At 45.2% G+C, this 26,106-nt stretch overlaps 1 protein-coding gene across 4 annotated transcripts in view; it reads left to right on the forward strand.

The window, feature by feature from the left end:
* Window positions 1-26,106, forward strand: part of STPG1 (sperm tail PG-rich repeat containing 1) — a 253,375-nt gene that overhangs the window by 58,997 nt on the left and 168,272 nt on the right. For all 4 annotated transcript variants that reach the window (XM_069221308.1, XM_069221306.1, XM_069221309.1 and 1 more), the window contains one exon: window positions 1,025-1,171. In XM_069221308.1, coding sequence (XP_069077409.1) covers window positions 1,108-1,171 — 64 coding nt within the window. In that variant the 5' untranslated portion in view covers window positions 1,025-1,107. The remainder of the gene's footprint in view (window positions 1-1,024; window positions 1,172-26,106) is intronic.

Consider the following 26,106-nt stretch of genomic DNA (forward strand, 5'->3'; position numbering starts at 1 on the left):
ACCTCATTCAACACACAGGGGATAATTTCAGTCAGAGAAGTCCATAGCCAAATACTCTTCCCCTGCACTGTCTCACATTCATTGTGCACCTCATGCATGGCAGGTCACATGTGCTTATCATTTTGCTACACTGATATTTATTCACAACAAAGGGGGCCGGCTCATGTTCATAAACCCAGGCATGTGCCCATGGGTTGTACTGACACTAATTTAGCACTCCATGCAGGGCATCCACAAGCATTTGCCCTCTTACCCAATGTATATTCATTAGTGGCACTTAGAACACCTTTCCATCAAGGGCAGTGACGTAACGCTGTCTGATCAGGGTTTCTCTTCCGGATGTGATTAGAGGCCCAGGCCACTCCTAGGCCTCAGAGACATACACAGGTCTTGGGCTGAATGGGGGCAGAGGGTAAGAAGGTTGGGCGCTCGCCTGCTCTACAAGGGATGCAGGGGCCTGCTTTATGCTCCTAACCAAGGGTAGGCATCTGCCACATGCCTTTGTCCTGTCACGATTCTAAGTTTACCACATGAAGATCAATAACAATACCTAGTGCAAAGTACTACAACTTGGCGTTCGCCTATTTTATCAAGGCAGCATCTCACTAAATCTAGGGGAAAACTCCATTGTCGTGGATATTGTTATTTGATGATCTAAAGGAATATTGTAAATCTAGGGAGATCGCTCAGAGTTGCCACCTGGCCTCATGTCAGCAGGATGGTCACCTTTCCCAGCCAATACATTTAACCACAACAGGAACATATCGTTTTTATTTTTAAATTACAAGCATGCAGTCCTTCATTTCCCAATCCTAAGTGATTTTGGTTAAAAATCCAGGAATGTATAAAGATGCTCGTGAGGGCCTGTACCCACTTGGCAATTCTGCTTAGACTGTTTCTAGAGCTCTGTGATTGCAACTGTGTCATCCTAATAGACAGGTTGCACCAATTTGTTGTTAGTTACTGTAGATATTCCATTTTTATAACTGCCCCTACAAAACTATAAACCATCTTAATATTTCAGATTTGTATTGAAGATCCTGTTGAAGAATGATTATTACGTTTCTTGGGACAACCTCTTGAAGTTCCCAATACTGCTGTGACAGGATGGCATCTGGATCGGAGTGTGTCCTTCCGCGCAGTAATATGATTAAAGGAAAGGTTCAGCAAGGTAATGTATACTATTTCAACATTTTTTACTTGTCTTGAAAGATGCACTTTCCCGCCTCAGCCCCAAGAGGGAACATCACTCGTAATATGATACATGCTATAGGGTTCGTAATGACATTTATAATATACAGTTAACGTCATGATTGTTTTACCTCAAGTGTCACCTCAAGTACGTAGACTGTGACAGCTGCATGCCCTGGAATGTTAACAGAACGGCACTGAGAGTTTGTCTTGGACACTTTCCTGCAAGTGTGTTGGAAATAGAACAAATAGTGAGAAGTCACGTCCTTGAATGCCAAGTCGCCTTTACAGAATTGGCGACGAACTCCAACACACTGGACCCACAGACGTGCAATATGCAAACACCTGAGACATTCAGAAAATCACTAACAAGTACTGAGAACTGCCGGTGTTACTCAGTGATAATGGAGATTTTCTTAGCTTTCAGTGAAAGAAAGTCTTGATTTTATTAAAGACACGGAGGCGAGTATTATGCTCTCTTCTCTTGCTTTTAATTCAACAGCAGCCAGGATACACTGCAACTCTCAGCATTCCTAGCTGGAGAGACTACAAAAACATGTCATAAAAGCAACAATCAATCAGCACACAAAATAGTTATAAATGTCTTGACTGAGAGCAACAAGTCCTTTTTTCTTGCGGGAGCAGTTAATAAACTCTGAATAAAGGAAAAATAATTAGCAAAATGGAAACTGCTAATAAAATCATTTAAAAAACTTCAAAAATTGATAGTTTCAAACGTCTGTACGTTGAAGTCCGGGAACATGGCCATATCTTTGTGCCCATCCATGAACGACAACTTGTGAGCAGTTGCAACCGAACCAGGAGGAGGAGAGACGTGAGGATGGAGATCCTTCTTAAGACGTCTGGTTAGGAGTAACTGTTGTACATGATAAAACAAAAGGAGGGTTAATGAACAATGGAGGGATAATATACTCGCTTCTGTGTACTTCATAAAATCAAGACTTTCTTTCACTGAAAGCTAAGAAAATCTCCATTTTATTACAAGGCACAGAGGCTCATAGTATGCTAGTTCAAAGCACAGAAACTTATGAACTGGCCCATGAGACACTGGTTTACAATAAAACGTTCTAAAAGTTGCAACATTTGACCAATTGGCCGATTTGAGAATGTCAGCTAAACTCAATCCTGCCCAAAAGGCTTTGGATGCCATAGCGCCTCTGGTAGAATGTGCCTCAAACACATAAATATCGATACCCATCAAATTCATAATCCATTTCACCCAACGTGCTAGAGTGGTGGAAGAAACAGGGTTATGCGGGGTTTTAAAAGAGATCAGGAGTTGAGGTTCTGTTGACTTTCTCAAATCTTTCGTTCTAGAGATGTATTCTCTCAAACAGGTTCTCACACACACATTTGGATGTTCCAGGAAATACAGATAAAATACAGACATTAAATTTGTTTTAGTTCTTCTGTGAACCTGAAAGAAAACACCTACAGCAGTATACTGTACAGAGGAGACATCTAGAGGTTTAACATCTGAAATGCATTTTAAAGATACTAGGCACAGAAGCATAGTCAAATTAGCAGAAAGAAATTTCAGAGACAAAAGGGAATTAGCTGGTTCCTTTAGAAAAAAAACGTAAAATAGCATTAACATCCCAGATAGAACTATACTCAGGTAGAGGAGGTTTAGAAAATCTTACTTCCTTCAAAAGACGGCATATCAGAGGATGCTCTCCACCCGGTTTATCGTCGACTCTAGCATGTTCGGCAGAAATTGCTGACCTATACATATTAACCGTTCTATACACTCTGTCCTGAAAAGCTAAGGAGGCCAAAAAAGTAATGATCAAATTTACATCCGCTGAAAAGGGATTGCCACCCCTCTCCATACACCAATTATTCCTCACTCCCCAGGCTGATTTGTAAGCCTTGGTCGTTCCAGGTGCCCAGGCTTGTCGTATGAAGCTTGCAGCTTCCTGCGAAATTCCTGAAGTTCTCCAGGAAGATCCGAAACCATCCATACTACTAGCCATAGCAATTGGTCGAATATTAGGTTGTTAGGCACACCCAGAGGGTTCAAAAGAAGGGAAGGAAATTGAGGAAGAAGAACTGGAAAGTCTGTTGACAATTCTAGATCTGACGGGAACCAAGGTTGACCCTGCCAGAATGGGGTGATTAACAAGACCTTCGTAGCTTGGCGTCTGATCTGAGCCAAAACTCTGGATATCATAATGAAAGGAGGAAAAGCATAATTTGGCTGGTTGGACTAATATTGTAGAAATGCGTTGGTAGCTAAGGCTTGCGGATCCGGTCTCCAACTGTAAAAGAGTGGGAGTTGGGTGTTCAAGCGGGAGGCAAAAAGATCGACAGAGAAGGGACCGAATTTGGAAGAAAGATTTTTGAAGACTGAAGGGTGAAGATGCCAGTCACTGGAGTCCCGCAGAAACCTGGAGCACCAGTCTGTTATTGTGTTCATGTTTCCCTGAAGATATTCAGCTTGAAGGGATATCTGATTCTGGAGGCAGAACTCCCAAAGCCTCTTTGCTAATTCAGCTAATGGTTTGGATCTTGTGCCTCCGAGATGGTTTATGTACCGAACCGCTAATAGGTTGTCCATTCGGAGGAGTATAGTACACCTTACCTTGTCTTTGGCAAACGTTCAGATCGCAAAGGAACCTGCAAGAATCTCTAAACAGTTTATGTGCAACAATACCTTCTCTTTTGACCATACTCCTCTGGTCGAGACTTGGCCACATTTTGCGCCCTAATCAGTCTGACTTGCATCGGATTCTAATACAAGATCTGGTGCTGTAGAGAAGATTGCTCTTCCGTTCCAGGCTTCCAGATGATCCAACCACCACAGAAGTACGATGGGTGATCCCTGATCTAAGAAGAGCAGCTCTTCGTAACTGCAGCCCTTGCGAAGATGATGGCTTTTTAGACGCTGAAGAGCTTGGTAATGGAGATGACCAGGAAAAATAGCCTTAATGGAAGAGGCTAGAAGACCTATTATGCGCACTAATAGCTTGAGCGTAAGTACTCATTCGGTCAAAACATGAAGAATCTCTTTCCGTATATAAGAAATGTTCTTAGTCGGAAGCTGAAGAATGGATTTGTCTGAATCTATGAGGAAACCTAGAAATTCCATCTGACGAGAAGGGTTGAGATCTGATTTTTCTTTGTTCATGAGAAACCCCAGACTCTGCAAGAGGGAAATAAAACTCATTAACTGTTCCATCAGGATAGCTCTGTCTTGATGCAAGATTAGGAAATCGCCTAGATAAGCCAGAAGTCTGACTCCCCGAGCTCTCACATGAGTTACAACTGGCCTGAGAATTTTGGTAAAGCACCAAGGAGCTGAAGTGAGGCCGAAGGGAAGGCTTTTGAATCGGAAAAAACTGGTCCTTCCATTGGAATAGAAGGAACTTTCTGAAAGACTAGTGGACTGGAATAGAAAGATACGCGTCTTGTAAGTCTAGACGAACCATCCAATCTTTCTCTAACAACGAGTCTCTGAGATGTAAGATAGTTTCCATCTTGAAATAGTGATAGACTACAAAATTGTTGAATAATTTCAAGTTTATCACTGGACAATATTTTTGTTCTTTTTTTGAACTAGAAACAAAGTACTTACAAAACCTAGAGGGTGAGGGGAACATATTTCTATTGCCTGTTTTTGAATTAGGGACTGAATCTCTTGAGAGAGAAGCCTTTCCTGTTCTTTGGAAAACACCAGTGGTTTTGGAAGGTACTCCTGCACTGGCGTGGAATAAAGCTCTATGCAATAACCTGAGATGATTTGCAGCAACCCCGGATCTGCAGTTATCTGCAGACTAACAACGGGCCAGAACATGGATCTCTTACCTGAATTTGGGAATCCTCTGGCTCTGTATCCACGTTGTCTGAATGAACAATTTCTCTGTGGATAGAATTGTGGCTTTAAATCCTGCTGGTATCCAAAGGAGCCTCTGGTGTGATTGACCGCACCTTTGTGGCCAACTCGGCCGGCAAAGCGGCTCCTACCTTTGCCAGCCCTGCCAAAAACACGAGAGTGGAATATTTTCTGTAAGGAAGTTTGTGCCTTGTCAATGGATGCAAAAGTGGCCACATATTTACTGAGCTCCTTAATGAAGGAGTCACCAAAAAGCAAACCATTAGCATCCTGACCCATCTTCTTGGAAGCTAAGTTGCTTAATTTGGGGTCAATTTAAAAAAAAAAAACTCTTCCGTCTCTCTTGTGCCATAGCCGCATTGGTATTTCCTAAAAGGCATATTGCTCTCTGAGCCCAATTTGATAAAATCATATTTAGGGGTAATAGAAACATAAAACACTGTACATAAGTATAATAATGTAAATGAAGAAAAGTGTTACTTATCTTGACTGCAAGCAGCAAGAAAAGAGGACTTGTTTCTCTCAGTCAAGACGTTTATAGCTATTTTGTGTGCTGATTGGTTGTTGCCTTTCTGACATGATTTTTTAGTCTCTCCAGCTAGCAATGCTGGGAGTTGTAGTGTATCTTGGCTGCTGTTGAATTAAAAGCAAGAGAAGATAGCATAATATGAGCCTCCATGCCTTGTAATAAAATTAAACATTACGGTGCGTGCTGAAAATGTAGTACATATTTTATCACCTTCTTTATTCAAGTTATATGAAGAACCTAGTTGACTGTTAAACGGCACTCTCACCAACTTCAATGGTTCCTGCATTGTCACTGAAGCACAGAAATCCTTACATGCATTTTCATAGGAATGCATCACAGCAGATGCAGCAAAAGCTACGTGCTTATTACATCATAATGTGCTGCCATCTTATCTGTCTTTTCAGAGAAGCATAGCACACTTATTATTTTGCACTATTTCTTGGTGCTACAAATCATCCTACACACACGCACAGTGATACTGCCAGAATATAGAACTTTACATATTGACGCTCTGTACTTTGTACTCTGTACTTTACATAACATAGATAATTCCCATTGCATATTAGCACACAAATATAAATATAATTTGCAAAATGGCATCAGGAAATCTTTGGAATCTGTCACCCCCTCCAACTTTTCTATCAGCGGCAAGTGAATCAACGTTAAACTGGGAAGAATGACAAGAATATTTTACAAGTTACATTTCATCTTTTGACGGCGATGAGAGAATATTTCACAAATTACATTTCAGCTTTTGACGGCAATAAAGATTTCACAGCAGAAAAGAAAATGAAAATGCTGCTTGCTACAATGCTTAGGGCCAGGAGGGTTAAAAGTCTTTCATAGAACAAACACAAAACAAAGACCAGCTAGTCAAGAAGATGTTTTTTTCTAATGCTCTTGAAAGATTTAACAATTATTATTAACCAAAAGTATTTGTGGCAGTTGATAAATTCACGGAAAGCAAGGGAAAGATGAATCAGTAGAAGATTTTGTATCAGCCTTAAAAAGTGTGGCCCTCACATGTTGTTTTAGGAATCATCACGACAAACTCATTAGAGATCAAATAGTCATGCACACATACAACCCAACCATATAAGGAAACTTATGGGCTAAAGGTGGAAGCCCCCTCTTAGACATTATTATAGATATTGCGAAGAAAGCAGAGTTGATCAGCAGATGTGCCAAATCAGTATTATAGTTAAATAAAGAGAGAAATGAGGAGCCAATATTAGTAAAATTAAGGGGTACTAAAACTTCAAAAAGGTTCAAGAAAAAAATCCCTGAGAAGAAGGATGTGGAAATAAAAGATAATAAGGGATTTGTAAAGAAAAGATGCTGTAGATGTGTCAGTGCAAATCACTTGGCAAATGATAAGAAATGCCCAGCCCACAAACAGAAGTGTTTAAAATGTGGTGTTGTGGGTCACTTCCAAAAGGTTTGCCAGAAGAAGTCAGGAGGTATGATCAAAATGTTGAACCAAGATGAGGACTTTCATACTAGCACATGGGAAGAGGAAGAATTAATTATGTGTGTACCTAGCATAGATGACGAATAAGTATTACAAACTGAGGAAGAAGAGAAAAGAAGGAAGGAAAAAAGATGTGTGATATGATAATTGGAGGGGTAAACATTTCTATTGTTGTAGACTTAGGTTCTCCATACACAATAGTTAACAAGGAAGTGTGGGAAAAGAAATGTAAGCAAATTCTAGGAAACTAATTGGACAAGCCAGACATTTCTATCAACACATTCACTGGTGAACTTATTGACATTACTCGATATAGAAGACTGACATTTCAGTTAAAAAATAGATACAATGGGAAAACTACATGTTTCCGACACAGGTCCATCTGTTTTAGGTTGGTTAGACCAAGGTAAATTAGGCATGACATTGAAGCCACATAGCCCATAACCTGTGTTATAACTTCAGTCTGATTCAGAAAATGGTACTAAACAAGTTTGATAAAGTAATCACAGGACGTATTGGAAAATTAAAGGAATTCAGACATAAAATACAGTTGAAATAAGATGCCCAACCACAAGTACGCAAAGTTAGGAATATTCCCATTTCTCAAAAAATAAGTTAAAAATACACTTGGACAAATTACAAGAAGATGGTATTATTGAATCAGTGGAGTCCTCAGAATGGATTGCGCTGTTAGCTGTAGCTAAGAAGCCTAACAGAAATGTGAGATTATGCTTAGGTCTCCGCGATCTTAATATCAATATCCTGATTGATCAATTTCCCTTACCACGCATCAGTGAAATATTACCTGCACCAAAGAGAGTAAATGGTTTTTTGCTATAGATCTTAAAGCTGCTTTCCATCAGGTTTCATTGCATCCAGAAAGTAGAAGTTTAACCACATTTGTGACACCTTCTGCATGTTACAGATTCAAAAGAGTACCTTTTGGATTAGCCACAGCTATGTTCCAGAGGTTGATGCATGAAATTTTCAAAGAAGTTAGGAACCTCTTGATTTTCCAGGGCGATATCCTGGTTATGGGCAAATCTAGATAAGAACATAATCAAATATTATTTCAAGTACTCAGTATTCTAGAAAAGAAGGGTCTAACAGCACAGTACAATAAATGTAAATTTGCTTGCAACCAGGCCACGTACTTAGGTCATGTTACAGCAGATGGTATTAGGCCTAAGAAAGAGCTTCTTGATGCAATAAGAGATGCACTTAGACCACAGAACAAAGATGAGGCTTGAGCATTCTTGTTTTGTTCCAAATTTGTTACATTTTTTCACCAAAACGTATGAAATAAGGCATCTTCTCAAAATACAGAACACATTTGACTGGACACACAAATTTCAAGAAGCATTCATTTCTCTTAAAGAAAACATTTGCCAAGCACCACCTTTGCAAGGGTTTGATCCTGACTTACAAAGCCTTGTCACAACAGACGCTAGTAGTAAAGGTATCGGGGCAGTTCTCACCCAAAAAATGATTCTGGTACTGAGGATACCATTGCATTTGCCTCCTGTTCCTTAACTCCCACAGAAGAAAAATATTCAGTTATCGACCGAGAAGCACTAGCATGGATCTGGAGATTAGAACACTATAGACAATATATTTGGGGAAGTGAAATCATGCTACACAGTGACCACAAACCCCACACCAAAGTACTGATGATGAAAGGGTTGTAGAAGACTTCTCCAAGATTAGTCCACGTCAGTTTGTTTCTTTGATTATAATTACTGTGTACAATATGTTCCAGGAGTGAAGAATGTTGTGGCTGTTTTTTTTATCCGTATGCCATTACCAGTTAATGAAGTGAATGATGATGTGACTGAAGAATTTTGTGTGGCAAACATCTCAGAAGAATGTCAGGGCTTTTCCAATGAATTGTGGAAAAAAAACAAAAACAGGATAAGGTACTTACTAAGGTAGGAAGTGTTATTACAAAAGGATGGCCTGATAAGTAACAAGTAGAGAAGGAATTATTTCCCTTCTGGGAAGTGAGAAATGAACTATTGTGTCAAGGAAGGTTAATCTTAAGAAATGATAAAGTAGTTCCTCCCATTAACCTAAGTACTAACATTTTAGCGATATGTCATAAAGGACATTTAGGACTAGGAAAGACTAAAAGCAGAGTGAAGAGTTGATATTGGTGGGTAGGAGTAGATAAAGAAATAGAGAGGAAGATCAGGGAATGTATGCAATGCGAGAACTTTGACAAATCTCAGGTAACACTCAGACCACCTCTCCATCTCATTCCCAGTCCGAATATGGCTTGGGAAAATGTAGGAATAAACATAATGGGCCAATTTGTGATTTGGAGAAACAAGTATATGTGGTGGTTTTAAAGGATTACCTCACAAAGTGGCCAGAAGTAGAAATAGTACAAAATGCCAACACCAATTGTATTATACAATTGTTGGGCAGAATCTTCATGAGAGAAGGTTTGCCCACAACTATTTTGAGTGATAATGGGCCTCAATTTAAGATTGATGGCTTCAAGGAGTATTTAAACAGGAATAGTATAGTACACAAAACTACATCAGTATACCATCCAGTAGGGAATGAAGCAGTGGAGCAGTTTAACTGTGTGATCAAAGGGATAATCCAGTCAGCTAGCAGTAACACATCAGTGTGGGAAAGAGACTTATGCAAAACACTATGGGCGTTCAGAATCACACCATGCATGAGCTCAGGATCTAGTCCATTTTAACTGATGAGAGGGAGGACTCCTATGCCCAAAGACAATATTGGCTGACTAAAAACAGCAAGAAAAGTGGAATAGACACCTGAAGAGGTTAAATGTAAGATAGAGAAAGCAAGAAAGCACAAAAAGTGTATCATGACTTGAAATATAAAAGCAGGACTGTACAAATAAATGACATGGTGAGAGTTAAGAGAAAGGGACATGTAGGGAAATGTCAAAGTACATTTTCTCAAGCCAAGATAATGGAGAAAGGTTTTTGCAACTCACAGCAACTATGTGATGGGAATGAACGGCATATGTCTTCCCTTTCTATGTGGAAAAAAAGGAAATATGAATATCAGCCCACATATAAAAGGAAGACCAACTCTCCAGGCAATGCCAACCCACCAGACAATAATAAATATACTACAAGTAATAAAATAAACAGAGTAGGTCGCCTAGTAAAAAAAAAACAAATAGGCTACAAGACTACTTTTGTGAGCAGAACCATATCCATACAATAATGGGTACTTCACTGAGAACATTAGAGGCAACAGTGTGTTACTAGTGATTTATCATATATAGTTTTTTTTTTCACAACTCTATTTTATTGAGTTTATAATAAACAACTTAAAAACAAAGACAAAAACAAGCAGTGCATTTCCATATGAGATACCACAATGTCCATTGTTTTCCTGGGCAGAGGATGATGACACCTACAGACAAAAACATGGAACATATCCAATCAGACCAACAATAGCTACCCCCACCAAGTCGTTCATACACCATGTTTACCAGCGTTACTATATTACCATATACACACAGTTGGTTGTCCCCTGTGTGCATAGCATAACATTCCATGGTCAACAATTATCATCAGTGCTCCAATCAGAGGTGGACTCCTGAACCCCTGTGAAGCGTTCTAATAATGTACTCCAAACTGTTATGTCTGTCAGAGCCCCTTCCTCCCTACATGACAGTCTCATGTTTTGTTCTTCAGCCACACCCCATTCCAAAACATCACGGGACCAGCTAGAAAGGGATTGGCTTCGCGTACACATCCTGCCTATAGCCACCCTGCGCTTAGCCAGCAACAGAGAGAGCTGCGCAAATCTGTATGGGACGTGCCTATCCCATGGTCTCTGTAATATACCCAGGAGTCAAGTCAACGGTGTCTCCTCGAGCCCCAAACCGGTGACCCCGTCTAACGTCCAAACCACCACCCACCAAAATTGCTGCACCTCCCTGCGGGACCAGGCTAAGTGGAGAAAGGAAGCACCTGTCTCCCCACATCGAGGACACCCAGTCTCCCTTGTCGGGTCCATCTTATTAAGTCAAGCAGGTGTGATATATAGCCCTACGTGCTGCAAGCTCCACCCCCGCACAATCCCTCCGCAGCGCTCTATAAAACAGAGTAACCAAGTGGGAATCCTCTCCCCAATTTATTAACCCATTCAACACCTTGCGAGGGGGCCACCGGGAATCCAGACCAGACCTCTCGAGCCACACCCTCAATCTTGGCAAGAACTGTCAAGAGCTCAATCTGCACCTCCTGAAAGGAAATAAACTCCCCATTGGGATATAAATCACCCGCCACTAAGCAGCCACTCATTCTCCAAGCCTCCATTGACATTAAAGTATACATATCCCGAAAGGGGGCCAGACTCCAGATCTCCAGTTCCCTATCAAAGGGGGCATGTCAGAGTATTTTCTTAACTGCCTGCTCCCAGATCCCTGTCGTAGTCTTAACCAAATAGGGGACAGGAGTCACCGACCTACCGCCCAACATTAATGCATGCACCAGCGCCTCACCTCCCAACATGCCAGCGAATAGTTGCTTCTCCCAATTGTCCGTCTGCATCATCCACTTAGCAGTATGTTGTAAATGAGCTGCATAATAATAGAGTCTAATATTAGGGATTGCCAAGCCTCCATCTTCCATATCCCTAACGTGGACAACGCCACCCTGCTACGACGGCCTGCCCAAACCAAGCAAATCAACAAGCTATCCAGATGAATGAAAAGCTGCGCTGTCAACGGAAACAAAGAATTCTGGACCAGGTAAAGACTACGCAGCAAGAACACCATCTTAGCCACAATTGCCCTTCCCATCACAGATAGAGCCAGCTTATTCCACAACGATACAGAGCGCTCTAGACCCTTCACCACCCGTTCCACATTGTGCGTCAGACGTGCCGTCGTTGTATGTGTAACCCAAATGCCCAAATATCAAAAACTTTCAAACTCCCACCCGAGCCCCACCTCCCTTAAATTCTCTGGTGGGGCTTCATATAGTGATCCTAGAGGAAACAGTAGCAACGTTTTCCTGTTCACCCATAGACCAGATACAGCCCCAAATTCTTCCATCAACTGTAACAACAAAGGGACCGAAACGCATGAGTTATATCAACGCATCATCAGCATATAGGGAGACAATATGAGTGACCCGTCCCACCTGCACACCCCACGGCTCCAATTCCTCACGCAGCAAGGCCGCCAGTGGTTCTACCGCTAAAGCAAAGAGGAGCGGTGACAGTGGGCATCCCTGTCTGGTCCCCCTGCCAATCGCCCAAGAATCCAAAAGCTCTCCGCTCACCCAAACACGTGCAGTGGGAGCAGTGTACAACAAACGAACCCAAGCACAAAAATGAGGGCCCAATCCCATTCCCTGCAGGACTGCCAATAGGTTCTCTCACTCCACAGTATCAAAAGCCTACTCCAGATCCAGAGATACTAATACCAATTTGTCTACCGCTCGAAGTTTCATGTAGAATGTGTGCCAAACGGCGTAAGTTGTAAGTCGTACTACGACCGGGAATGAATCCGCATTGATCCTTGTGTACCAGATCCCGGATCACTCCACGCAGTCGAGTAGCCAACATTTTACACAGAATCTTGACATCCGTAATGAGCACAGTGAGCAGACGATATGAGGAAGGGTCATCAGGATCTCCCCACAGGCTTAAGCATTAGATAGACAATGCCTTGCCACATGGTCTCAGGAAAATACCCTGATCCCGAGCTTCCTCAAACAACCTCTCCCTCAGAAGGAGAGAAAACGTTTGCTACAACTCAATCGGGAAACCATCCCCACCAGGCGATTTTGAAAACGCCTCCATAGCCACACACACTTCTTCAACTGTTATCGTAGCCTCTAGACTTTCCATACAGTCCTGCTCCAGCTGCGGAAGTCTCATCCGCTTCAGAAACTCTCCTAAGCTAACATCCAAGACGGGAGGACCAGCCCTGGACACAACCTACAAATGCTCCACTAATACCTAAAAAATATCTCTGCGATTGGTAACCTGTACCCCTTCCGCGTTCTTAATGCACAGGATGGGAGGAGATTCAACCTCCTGCTTAAGGAGCCATGCCAGCAATTTACTAGACTTGTCTCCCTCCCTATAGAGTCACTGTCTATACGATCTAAGGTCGTCCTTATCCAGCATGTCCCAGCAGGTATTGAACTTCTTAAACAACTGAAGCTGCCCTTGCTCAACCTCTTGAGTTACCGGTGTCTGGTGCTGTACTACCTCCAGTGCACTTTCCCAGTCTGAAAGTTCCTGTTCCATTTGTTTGCGCACCCCACATGCAGTGCCGATCCACACTCCCCTTAATACCGCCTTCATGGCTTCCCATTCCGTGCCCCTTGAGTTAGTCGTTCCCCAATTAAAATCCAAATAGTCCTTAAGCGTCACTGTCATTTTCTCATGACTGCCACCCTCCATCAAAAACAACGCAGGCATACGCCAACTGGGAGACACTTTAGCATCAGATCCCCACAGCACGTGCATCAGTACTGGTGGAGAAGTGTGGCACAATGGTTAGAGTGGCAGACCCTGAAGCAGAAATCTGGCTCAAGACCAGGGTTCAAGGCCCGCTTCGGCAGGTCTTGGGCTCAATTCCCTTGGACCAGATAATTCTCGCCTCAGTGCCTAATCTAATTAATGAGTGCAACTCTGGGCAATATCTTGCTTAATCTCCACAACGGCCCCAACAGCGCTTGAATGCCTGGCTTCACCCTGGGGGTGCCCAGGAGTGGGCACCTCACAGGGAAAAGCCAGGAGGGGTTCCATAGCATTATGAGTACAGCGCCTTGAGACCCTAACGGGTGAGTAGTGCGCTATACAAGTGCAAAGTTTACAGTTTTTACTGGTGCATGATCAGACAAAAACCTCCACACATGCTTGACATCCATTACCTGTGAACAAGTCAGTCCACCCAAGAGGAAACGGTCCAACTGACTGTATGTATTGTGCATGTTAGAATGACAGGTGTATTCCCTAGTCTCCGGATGTAGTTCTCTCCAGCCATCCCAGAGCCCTAGATTGTCCATAACCTCTGTGAGGGATATCGTCATCAATGATTTGGTTCCCAGCTTAGACGGAGAACGATCCATCTCGCTATCCAATATACAATTGTAGTCTCAGCCCATATCAGAGGGGAGACTATCCCCTCGCCCAGCATTTCAGGTGCATTGTCATAAAAGGAGGGCTCATCTATGTTAGGTGCATAAGTGTTTAGAATGGTAAAGGGCATTCCATGCAAAGTGCCCTGTAAATGTATATATCTCCCTTCCACATCTGTTTCAGTATAGATATGTGTAAACGGGACCCCGGGGGCCATCCATATCAACACTCCCCTTGCATAGGAGGAAAAGGATGAGAACACCTGACCCAACCCCTTTCTAGCCAACTTATGTGATTCCTCTTCTGGTATATGGGTTTCCTGGAGACACGCTATATGAACCTTATGTCGCCTCAGGAAGGAGTGTACTCTATAACGCGTAGTGTCAGTATATTAATCTGTCAACCCATGTTAAGATTGCATATCCACCACTCCCGCTAGAGCCCCTCTTCCAACCCCACGCCCAAAAGGAGAAGGCAAGACAAGCCCTAACCGCCCATCTGACATTAAGCAATGCACTGCCATTATAAACATCAAACCATTGTGAACTTGCGCAAACTGTGCACCCCCAAACCTCTATACCCACCCCGGATGAACAGTAACAGTTCCATTGCTCTCAATCATGCGAGGCATGTTCCACGGGCTGAACACAAGAGCCCCAGCTGGGCCGCAATAGTCTCCACCATAGGCCAACATATTCAAGAATCAACAGAGAGCACCCCAGCCCCCCGTCCGATGAGTCAGCAAGATCAATAGCCTGCTCAGGATCCACCACTGCCATAGTGCCATCCTGTTTTTTCGATTCTGCTGACAGAGCTATCACAACGCTGTGCAGAGACCCGCAACAGGCCAACTCCATGCATCCTCCAGTCTGTACTGTCCACTCCAGAAGTACGAGTGGAACCAACTCCAGACCACCCAGAAGGACCCGCGCCAACCTTGTCTCACATTTCCAGCCACCTTCAGACTTCCTCGGGATGATAAAAAAACTGCGACTTGCCTCCGGAAATCACCTTCAGCCATGCCGGATACAATAACATGTATCTGATGTTCATGGCATGAAGCTTGGCCTTCACCTCCAGAAACCCCTTTCAGGAGGACTGGACCTTATTCATATAGTCTGGGTAAATGGAAATTTTGCGATTCTCAAAGACAGCCCTGTCGGTCTCACGGGCAGTCCGTAGGATACCGTCTCTGTCTTTATAGTTCAGGAGGCGCGCTATGATGGCCCTCTGTGGTGCTCTGGGCTGAGGAGGAGCAATCAGAGCCCTATGAGCGCGCTCCATCACAAACATCCTGGACAACACCTCCAGCTGCAATACTTCTCTGATCCATTGTTCAACAAAACTTCCCACTGTAGAGCCTTCCATGCGTTCCGGGAATCCAAGGAGGTGCAAGTTGTTCTGTTGAGATCTGCCCTCTGAATCCTCCAGCCTCACCTCCAGTGTCCCGACAGTAGAAGTGACCTGAGCCATCTGTTTGCACAATGTGCCAACCTCTGTTTGGAAGTCCACAATAGACCCCACCGCTACCTGGCGGAGGTCAGCTCGCAGAAGGTTCACCTCCTGAGCCACCGTTTCTATTTTCCCCTCCAAGGCCACTCTAGAGCCATGAATCAGCACGTGAGGGCTCCTCCGCTGTGGCCAGCACCGCCAATGCCTCTCCAGACCCTCCCAAATGAGTCTGTCTCTGTGGGAGCGGCGTAGGTGTAGTTTATTGCTCCATTGTGTTCCCCTGCGACAGCACGGTCTGCTGATGCCTCCCCATCTTACCTCCACTAAAATATTATAGTATGTGTCACCACCAGGGCAATGCAGATCCGCTGTCCTTCCCAAATATCCACAATAGGGGCCTCCGAATGCCCACGCAGCCGTGCCGACCACTCCAACCTGGCGTTGGTCAGGCGTGCTCACTGCGCGCAGGATCACAGTTCCCAGTCCACTAAACCTCTGCACAAACTATAAAGGCACAAAAAACAAGCACCTTACCATCGCAGCGGAGCCACCTGTCGGGCCCCAGATCAGCGACCCTCGTCGCCTCCCACTAGAGAGCCCTGCTGAGCAGTGCGCCATCCCAGGCCACTCCTCCATAACCCAGACTGGGCAATGCACCACCTCCATTCCTGTCCCTGCACCTCATCGTTGCCATGCAGGTCTGATCCTCCGCACATGTGGGGAGTGATATGCTGGCATGTTATCCAAAGAGGGGGCAAACATGCCCCCCTCGCTTCCTCCACCTCATAACGGCGTCATGGGGCAAGCCGATGCAAATGCCCGCCCTGGCTCCAGTAGTCCACCTTGCTGACTTCAGGGGGGAACAGCCCCAAAGAACCCTCCCCCTGTGAACACCAGCCACCTGATCTGGGGCCGGCCGGCAGCCGTGCCCACCGGAGAAGGCTGCAATGGGCCCACTACACCAGCATTGGTAGTGCCCGTCCAACCTAGGCCAGACTCCGCACTCCAGCCGACCGGGGACTTCAACTGCAGCGAAAAGCCGGCAGGAAACCCGCTGCTGTCATCAGGGCACTGCCTCTTGCTTTTGTGGGGGTTTCACTGCCATCCGGCACCCAGGATCCCTGTAGGATTTGATACGGACAGCGGAGCGCAGTAGAGACGTGCCCCACCGGCCATCTTGGTTGGCCATGCCCTCAATCATATATAGTGTTAAGTGTTTTAATCTGGTTGTAGTGAAAGTAAGTTTAATCTCATTCTCTATATTTAAATGGTATAGCTTATATATTGAAAGGTTGTGACAATGTTAGACATGTTTTTATAAAGGTGAGAGGTGTGTAGTGTTCATAATGACAGTGATAATATACAATCTGATGGAGACTTCTAGCTGCAAATTCCTTACCTTAGAATTCCCTGGTGTCAGCTTCAAATCTGGATTTTTTTTCTAATGAGCAGTACCCTGCGCGCGCCATCGGTTGGCGTTGTTCGGATCCGCGCGCATCATCCAGCTCCCCGTGGGGTCGTCAACGTCATTGGAGCCGTCTGTGACGTCACGGTCTTCTATGTAGGCACCACCTCAGCGTGCGTACATCAATTCATTTCCTTCCACGCCGGTTAAGTGCAGGTCTGGATAGAGCTACCCTTTTTTTGAAGTTCTGTCGAAGACTTTTTTGATTGTCTGTGCGAATGACTTCGAGGAAGACTGGATTCAAACCGTGTGGCGCATGTCATCGCGCCATGTCGGTCACTGATCTGCACCAAGTTTGTCTCTGGTGCCTAGAGAAGGACCCCAATGCGAAGTCAGGCTCCGACTGTTGGGCAATGGCTCCGAAGGCCTTGAGAGAGAGATCTCTCAAACTTCTAGCGGCCCGGCAGCTGTCTTCCGTCAGCGTGACTCCGAGGAGATCACGGTCCCGCTTTAGGAGGAGGTTGCGGGATATCGACTTTGCCATGTCTGTCGGCCGACGAGGCATCCAGGTAATGTTGACTTTCCGAGCGTGGCTCTGCGAATCCGTTGCCAGGGTCAACTCCGCGTCTTCCCCCCTTTCTGGGAACGACCCTGCTCAAATTAAGGAAATTTATGAGGTTATGTGCCTTGTTTTTGAGTGGGCTGCACCCTCGGGTGCATCTTCTGGCCCTGCGGGGTCAGCATTAGCCCCATCGGATTCGACTTCCGTTGGGGACCCTAGGATCAGATAGTGGATCCGGACCGGTGCTGGGTTCTCACAGTCGACCTCCTCCTCCGGTGCCAGGCCCGACGTCGACACTCCCTCCACCACCGGCGCCCACTGGTGGTGGTAGCCTATCCTCATTCCAGTTGATCCGGAGCCAGAACGATGTTGTGTGCTGCTGGTTCTGACTTCAACGGCGCCGATTAGGGCCAGATCAGTGCTTGAGACTTATTTGGAACAGCCAGGCACAAGTGAGAAGTGGGAGGAGTCTGAGGACCCTTTGGAATATGAATTGGAGCATGAGGACTGGAATGAGAATCTAGGGGAAGCCAGTGGATTAGATACTTCTCCAGATACTGACATGCTTTCTCCTCCTGCTGTGGCTGTGGAGGAGGGGGTATCTTATGCCATGGTGGGGCGTAGGGCAGCTGAGGTCTTGGACCTAGACTTGCCTACAGTGCCAATCAGGACCAATCTCCTGACGGAGGTGCTTCAGCTAGGGGTTGCTACATCAGAGCCGATGTTACCCTTCAATGAAGCCCTCACAGATGTCCTTCTTGGAACGTGGTCCAAACCCAGCACAGGGGCTCCTGTGAATAGGGCAATCGGCTGCTGCGATAGACCAGCTACAACTAACCCTAGTTTCCTCACCCAACACCCCACCCTAGAGAGCTTGGTGGTCCAAGCCTCCACTTCCCGTGGTGCCTTCCCTTCCGCTCCCCCAGATAGGGAATCCAAAAGGCTGGATCAACTTGGAAAGACGTTGTTTTCTTCCTCCAGCCTGGCATTGAGGTCGGTGAACACCTCTTTCCTATTGGGCCATTTTTCCCATATTTTATGGGAAACTGTGGCAGAAGTGCTGCCCCAGGTCTCCGGAGGGCGTACGGGACACTCTCACCCAAGCTGTCAAGGATGGGAGAGATGCAGCCAAGTTTACCATCAGGTGTGGCTTGGACACGACTGACTCGCTGGGCAGGGCAATTTCTGTGACGGTGGCCCTCCGACACCACGCCTGGCTACTTACCAATGGCTTTTCGGGAATGTCCAGTCGAATTTGGTGGACATGCCTTTTGATGGCTCACGCCTTTTTGGTGAGAAGGCAGACTCTGGGCTTGAGAGGTTCAAGGATTCTCGAGCTACGGCCAGATCCTTGGGCATCTCAGCGCTGGCTCATCAGCAGTCTGTCTAGCGCCCCTTTCGAGGTTTCAGGAGGGGTGTGGTATCACACCAGCCACAGGTTAGCCACTGTCCTCTGTCTTCACAGCATCCTGTGTGACGACGAGGTTGTGGTACCTTCAGACCCAGAGGGTCTAGCCAGAGGCCGGCCACCACCCTGCACCCCTCATCCGCAATGCCAAAGCCCTCCTAGTATTGTTCTGCAAGACCATGTCTGCCTCACTGGTGGTCCATAACATCAGATAAATGGGTCTTACTGATCATACATAAGGGCTATTCCCTTCCCTTCCAGTCTTTCCCTCCCTCTATATCCCGGTAAAAGAACAGCTGATGGAGGATCATTTGATCTTACTCTGCAAGGAAGTGACAGCTCTCTTGGCCAAGGGAGCCATAGAAAGGGTCCCAATGTCAGAAGTAGGCAGTGGTTGTGATTCCCAATACTTTCTGATTCCAAAAAAAGAACAAGGGTCTTCGACCTATCTTTTATTTAAGGGATGTCAATCTCTTCCTCAAAAAGGAGAAATTCAGGATGCTCACTCTTGCTCAGGTTTTGTCTGCTCTAGACCAAGGAGACTGGATGGTAACGTTGGACTTGCAGGATGCGTATTTTCACATCCCCATCCTGCCCGCCCACAGGCGTTACTTGCGGGTCAGGTGGGCCACAAGCACCTTCACTTTTCTGTGCTCCCCTTCGGTCTCACCAGTGCCCCTTGGGTGTTCACCAAAGTGATGGCGGTGATGGCAGCTCATCTGCGCAGGTTAGGGATTTCAGTCTTCCTCTACACTGGCTGTTGAAGGCTCCGACACCCCAGGCTCTCATCACCCACCCTCAGACTACGGTGGACCGCCTGCATTGGCTGGGGTTCACTATAAATGTGCTGAAGTCACACCTGACTCCCTCTCAGAAGCTCCCTTTTCATCAGAGCTATTTCTGGACACAGTGCTGTTTGTGTCCTATCCTCCTGAAAAGCGAGTCCAGGATATTCAGGTTATGATTCCGATGTTTCGGCCTCTATCCTGGATTTCGGTGAGACAGACTCTGAGCCTTTTGGGACTCATGGCTTTCTGCATCCTATTAGTCAATCATGCCAGATGGCATTTGAGGGCTCTGCAGTGGGACCTGAATTTCCAATGGGCACGGCATCAGGGAAATCTTACCAACATGGTTCAGATCTCTGAGGGAACTGCACAAGACCTGCAGTGGTGGTTAGTGAACTGCGATTGGGTCAAAGGCAGACTCCTCTCCCTTCCCCAACCACATCTCACAATAGTGACAGATGCGTCACTTCTGGGATAGGGTGGCCATCTGGGAGAGGCGGAGATCAGGGATCTATGGTCTATGAAGGGAATCTGGGCTTCATATCAACTTGTTGGACCTTCGGGCAATCCAGCTAGCATTGATGGCATTTCTTCCTGTTGTGAAAGGGAAGATAGTGCAGGTGTTCACGGACAACACTACCGCAATGTGGTACTGCCACAAGCAGGGCAGTGTGGGGTCATGGACCATTTGTGAAGAGGCTCTGCGTCTCTGGACATGGCTGGAACATTAGGGCATAACCCTGGTGGTTCAACACCTGCCAGGTTCTCTGAACGCCAGAGCGGACAAACTCAGCTGGCGATGCTTAGTGGATCACGAATGATGTCTCCATTTGGAGGTGGTGCAAGGACTCTTTCAGCAGTGGGGAGAGCCTTTATTAGATCTGTTCGCCTCCGAAGAGAACGAGCAATGCCTTATCAGCTTTTCTTCGACTGCCTGATCAACAGTCTTTAAGTCTGCTATTGTACAGAGATTCTTAAAAGGGCTTGTACATATGTTTCCACCTACGCCTTTTGTTATGCCCCAGTGGGACCTTAATCTGGTGCTCACGTTTCTTATGTGTGTTCCTTTTGAGCCTTTACATAATTTTACTCCCCAGCTGCTCACTATCAAAACAGCCTTTTTAGTGGTGATCACATCTGCCAGGAGAGTAAGTGAGATGCAGGCTTTATCATCAAAACCGCCTTATCTCATGGTATATCCAGATAAGGTAGTCCTAAGAACTCGTGCCTCTTTCCTCCCCAAGGTGGTGGCCCCTTTCCATCTGGGTCAGAACATCACCCTTTCCACCTTCTTTGCTCCACTGCATCCCTCTAAAGAAGAGGAGCGTCCCCACCATCTGGACCCAAAAAGAGCGTTGTCGTTCTACCTTGACTGCACGAAAGAGTTCCGGGTAGATGACCAACTCTTTTTGGGGTAGGATGGTGCAAAGAAGGGTCGGGCAGTTCAGAAATGAACCATTTTGCGCCTGGTAGTTCTCTGTATCAAAATCTTCTATGCATTGGCTAAGAAGCAGCCTCCTGAGAGCTTGAGAGCTCACTTTACAAGGGGGAAAACTGCTACCACGTGTTAGCTTGAGGCATGCCGGTCATAGACATCACCAGGCGGCAACGTGGGCTTCCTTGCACATATTCACAAGGCACTACTGCCTGGATAGCCAGGTGAGGAGAAATGGGCATTTTGCTTGCTCGGTCCTACAGGACTTTCTTGTATAAAGTATATGTCCACAGCCCACTGCCAGGAGGTTATGGCTTGGGTATCAATTCAAAGGTAAGGAATCTGCAGCTAGAAGTCTCTATCAGATTAACAATTTACTTACCTTCGGTAACAAATTATCTGGTAGAGACTCTATCTAGCTGCAGATTCCTTGCACCCATCCATGTCTTCCCGATCTGCAGATATATCATGTATTTTCGGATTTTTACCCTTTTTTCTGGGTATGTAATTTTGCACAGACAAACAAAGAAAGTTGGTTCTTCCATGACTCTGCGCTTATGGCGTGGGAAGTTGCGAAAAAGAACTGACGTACGCGTGCAGGGGTGGGGCCTATATAGAAGACCGTGGTGTCACAGACGGCTCCAATGAAGCTGACGATGCCACGTGGAGCCGGATGACGCATGCTGATCTGAACGACGCCACCCGACTGTGCGCGCAGGGTACTGCTCAGCAGAACAAAATCCGGATTTGAAGCAGACGTGAGGGAATTCTAAGGTAAGGAATCTGCAGCTAGATAGAGTCTCTACCAGATAATTCGTTACTGAAGGTAAGTAACTTGTTAGTTACTGTCATGTTTTATCCTACTAGGATGCCGTACTCAGGGTCACATCAAGTACGTAGACAGTGACAGCTGCGCGTTTTGGAATATTGACAGAACGGCACTGAAACCTGACTGAAGAAGACAACGGGAGAGTTTGTACCTGACGCCTTCCTATAAGTGTGTTGGAGAGGGAATAAATTGTGAGAAGTTACATCCTTGTGTGCGGAGTCATCTTTATACATGCTAAAAGCTGCCTTGTCTTGTGTTGCCAGTCTCTTCATGACTTTTCTGTTGGTTTCATTGATGTCAGATGGTTTTTAGAGGGTCCACGCTGTAAAATCTCAGTTTTGAAAATGCTGGACATGGTCATCCAACAGCCTTGTCCACGCTTGGGTCCTTTCTGGATTGATCCATGTCATCCCTAGAGGGCAGAATGCTTTAATGATGCTATGGCAGAAAGGCATTAAAGTGACTCCTGCTGCCTTCTTCACCGAGCTCCCTTCAAAGAGAAGGCAGTATATATTTAGCAAAGTAAAGTTGCAAGGAAATATGATTACTCCCATTGGGCTAGTCGTACATAACCTGAGAATGGAAACCGAGGATGCAAGCCTAGAACAGGGGCATTCAAGGCAGACTCAAGACAACTTAAATACATGCCAGCTTTTCAGGCTACCCACCGTGAACAAAAATGGTTTACATTTAGATTTTTTGTATGTAAATCCGTCTTATGGGATAGCCTGAATATCTGGTTTGAATCCAACAGACCTGGGCATATGTGCTGGAAACTCCGGACAGTATAGAGATCTTATTTGTAACTGCTCACAGTTTTTGCCTATCCCTTATTTCATTGTACTCACTCATGTTGCCTTTTCACAGGCATTAGATCTATGGTAAGCCATTTATTGTTAAAGTGTTGGGCGTACCCAATGTGCACTTCTTATTAAGAGTGACTCAGTGATTAATTTAGGTCACATAATCATAGTAAACCACTTAGACCTCGAATAGGAGTGTCCTGGAATTATCCTTATTAGTCCCCCACCTTGAAATTATTGTGACAGCGGTTCACAGTATTCCCTGAGAAATAACTCAATTTACCCCATTATGGGGAATAACACATGGGGATCTGTGTTTCCGTGCTGATTCATGCATGTGTCCCCCAAGACTTTCATAGGGAGAAGTATGAGGGCAAGGCCAAGTTGTGGCCCTAAAACCCAAATGGCTGCCACAAATATTTCTGGTAATGTAAATACCTGAGCTGCCCTGGCAGGATATTTTCTACTGAGAAATAAGTAAGGGAGGCATGAGACCTATCCATATACAAGTACCCTTTGGTCCTGTACCACCAACCTAAAAGGATCAAAAAGATGTTCTCACTTGCTAAAAGGTACAATTGCTAAAGTTAATTGCTTCAGTGACATCCCAAGAGTGCAATAAAGCTTCCCTTTGGAATGCAGGAAAAGTAAAACAGAGCAAACCAACCTTCTGACTCCTTTGGCCCACAGATTCAAACTTGGAGAGAAACTCTGGATCAGGTTTATGAATACCCGCCATCCTCAAGGTTTCTCACAAAGGGGAGGCAGCACAGTCCAACTCCTACATTGTTAAACCTATTGACAGTGGTCAAGGCCACTAGTAAGATAACCTTCATCATTAAAAATGTAATATGCACAGATTCTAAAAACCTGAAAAACCTTAAAAGTTAGGTCAATTCCAAGGAGGCATGAGGGGATGAACTTCAAGACTTGACAAAGAAAACCCCTTCAAAACTCTAGAGGCAAAATTGCATTCTCACGAAGACCTCCCCAAAACTCCCAAATGCCCTAATTTGTTACCACCGGGCTATCCACATAGAAACTGCTACATTTTTCTCAAACCCTTCTCAAAGTAATAGAAGAACTGATCTGCGAAAGAGAAGGCCACACTAAACCGGAGGTAATGACTTTGATGTACACCAATTCTGAAAAGTTCCTTAATGATTGGAGTGAACCTTGAGGGTGGATGAATATTTGGACTTTTAGATGGCTTCAACGAGATTCCTCAGGAGGCCCTTGTTCTGTAACCTAATGCTCTCAACCTCCATACCGAGAAATAGGTAGCCTCCTGGAAGACACCCCAGGGACCAAAGAGGCAAGGGAACCGGAGGAAGTCTCCAAATGGGCCACAGAGCAATTGCCATGTCGCATAAACCTTAGGCGAGGGATCTAATGGAAGTGATGCTCTTTTCTGCCTTTCACCACTCCCACAAATGACCACATCAACAATAATATTAAGACTGGTGGTAGAAGCGGGCAGAAACGGAAAAGGATACGAGAAAAAACGGGGACACAAGACTCCACACTATGTCTCATCATTTCTGGGGTCTGCAGGCTGTAGTTGAGCTCTACAAGAAAAATACACTTCTCTAGCAGCTTGGCATTATGAATACTATGCATAACTGTTACAGTGAATAGATATACCTCAGCAATATCTTTCTATAACCAGCTCTCTGTACTTCAATAGAAAACTGGGAATTCCTCAAAACTAATCACGTGTAAAAATAACTATCTAAAAACATGTGTTCTAATAGCTCTAGCGCTCTTTTGTGGAAGACAAGTGTAGATTCTACTTGACTTCTGTAGAACTGTAAATAAAGAATACCATTAGCATTGTGTTGTTCCCTACTCTTAGCAATATATATATATTACACAGCGGTGGTTGACACTGTGTAGTTATAGTTAGGAATGTGTTTTCATAGTAAATTGTTTTTGAGGTTTGCTAATAACTTTGGTGCCTTTGCGGAATCTTCAAAAAACTTTCCACAAATCATGAAAAGTGCAGTATGAAAAGCGGGGGCCGAGAAAGTTATTACCTTCAAGGGTGGTAGAGAATCACAGCTGACAGGTGGGCCCTCCAAATCATCAAACAGGATTACATCCTGTCATTCCTGCCTACCCCACGACACATTCCACCAACACCAGAGGGGTTTCCTGGGTACTAATTGTCCATGCTGCAACAGGAAGTCCGCAGCGTGAGGGACTGAATGTTATTCCAGATATTTGCCATTGCTGAAGGATGAAACCTTAATCTTATTTTAAATCTTCTCCCTCTCAAATTCTTCCTGAAAAAAGAAAAATTCACGATGCTCATGCTGGCCCAGGTTTTAACTACCCTGGATTCAGGAGTCTGGATGTTAGTGCTTGATCTGCAGGAAGCTTATTTTCATATTCTTATCCTGCAGACCCACAATCGTTACCTGCGGTTCATGGTGGGCCAAGAGCATATTAAATTTTTTGTGCTGTCCATCAGCCTCACCAGCGGCCTTGGGTGTTCGCGAAAATGATGGCAGTGGTTGCAGTGTATCTTCAGAGGTTGGTTATAGCAGTATTCTCCTACCTCAACAAATGGCTGTTGAAAGCAGGCTTGCCATTTTCAATCGTATACCACTTCCAGATGATGTTGAACCACCTATCACTTTTGGGGTTCTAGCAATGACTCTCATTTATCTGAGCCTTTATGAATAAGGTGCACTATCGAACCTTCCCTCCAGATCAATGAGTCCAGGACATTTGGGCTATGACTCGATGTTTCAGCCTTGGTCCTGGGTATGAGTGAGGGTGAGTTTGTGACTTCTTGGCCTCCAGGCCTTCTGCATTCTACTTGTGGACTTCACCAGATGGCAAATGCAGGCTTTGGAGTGGGACCTGAAGTTTTAGTGGTCTCAGCACCAAAGAAACCTGTAGTCAGTTTTGCCTGGGCTGTGACGCTGGGTTGGTTGTTGTGTGTAGTGCAGGTTTCTTTTGTTAATGTAGGACCTATTGCCGCCATTGCACAAAAGGTAGCACATGCCTTGAAGACTCACAAGACCTTCAGCAATGTTGGGTGAGGCTGATTGCGGCTGCTACTTAACTTAAGTCGCACTGAATCTGCAAAGAACACTTGTTGTTCTTGTTCTCCGACCTGTTTTGGGGCACTTGCTGACTCTGTCTGCCTGCTTCCTGGATTCTGGCATGTGGCTTGCCATGTAGTGTTCCACTTTGCTTTTTGAGACCATGCTGCTGTCACTCTACCTGAAAAGAAAGAAGGATAAAAAAATGGATTGGATTACCAAGGCAGTA

The sequence above is a fragment of the Pleurodeles waltl genome, chromosome 3_1 (assembly GCF_031143425.1).
Source record: "Pleurodeles waltl isolate 20211129_DDA chromosome 3_1, aPleWal1.hap1.20221129, whole genome shotgun sequence".
Taxonomy (NCBI): domain Eukaryota; kingdom Metazoa; phylum Chordata; class Amphibia; order Caudata; family Salamandridae; genus Pleurodeles; species Pleurodeles waltl.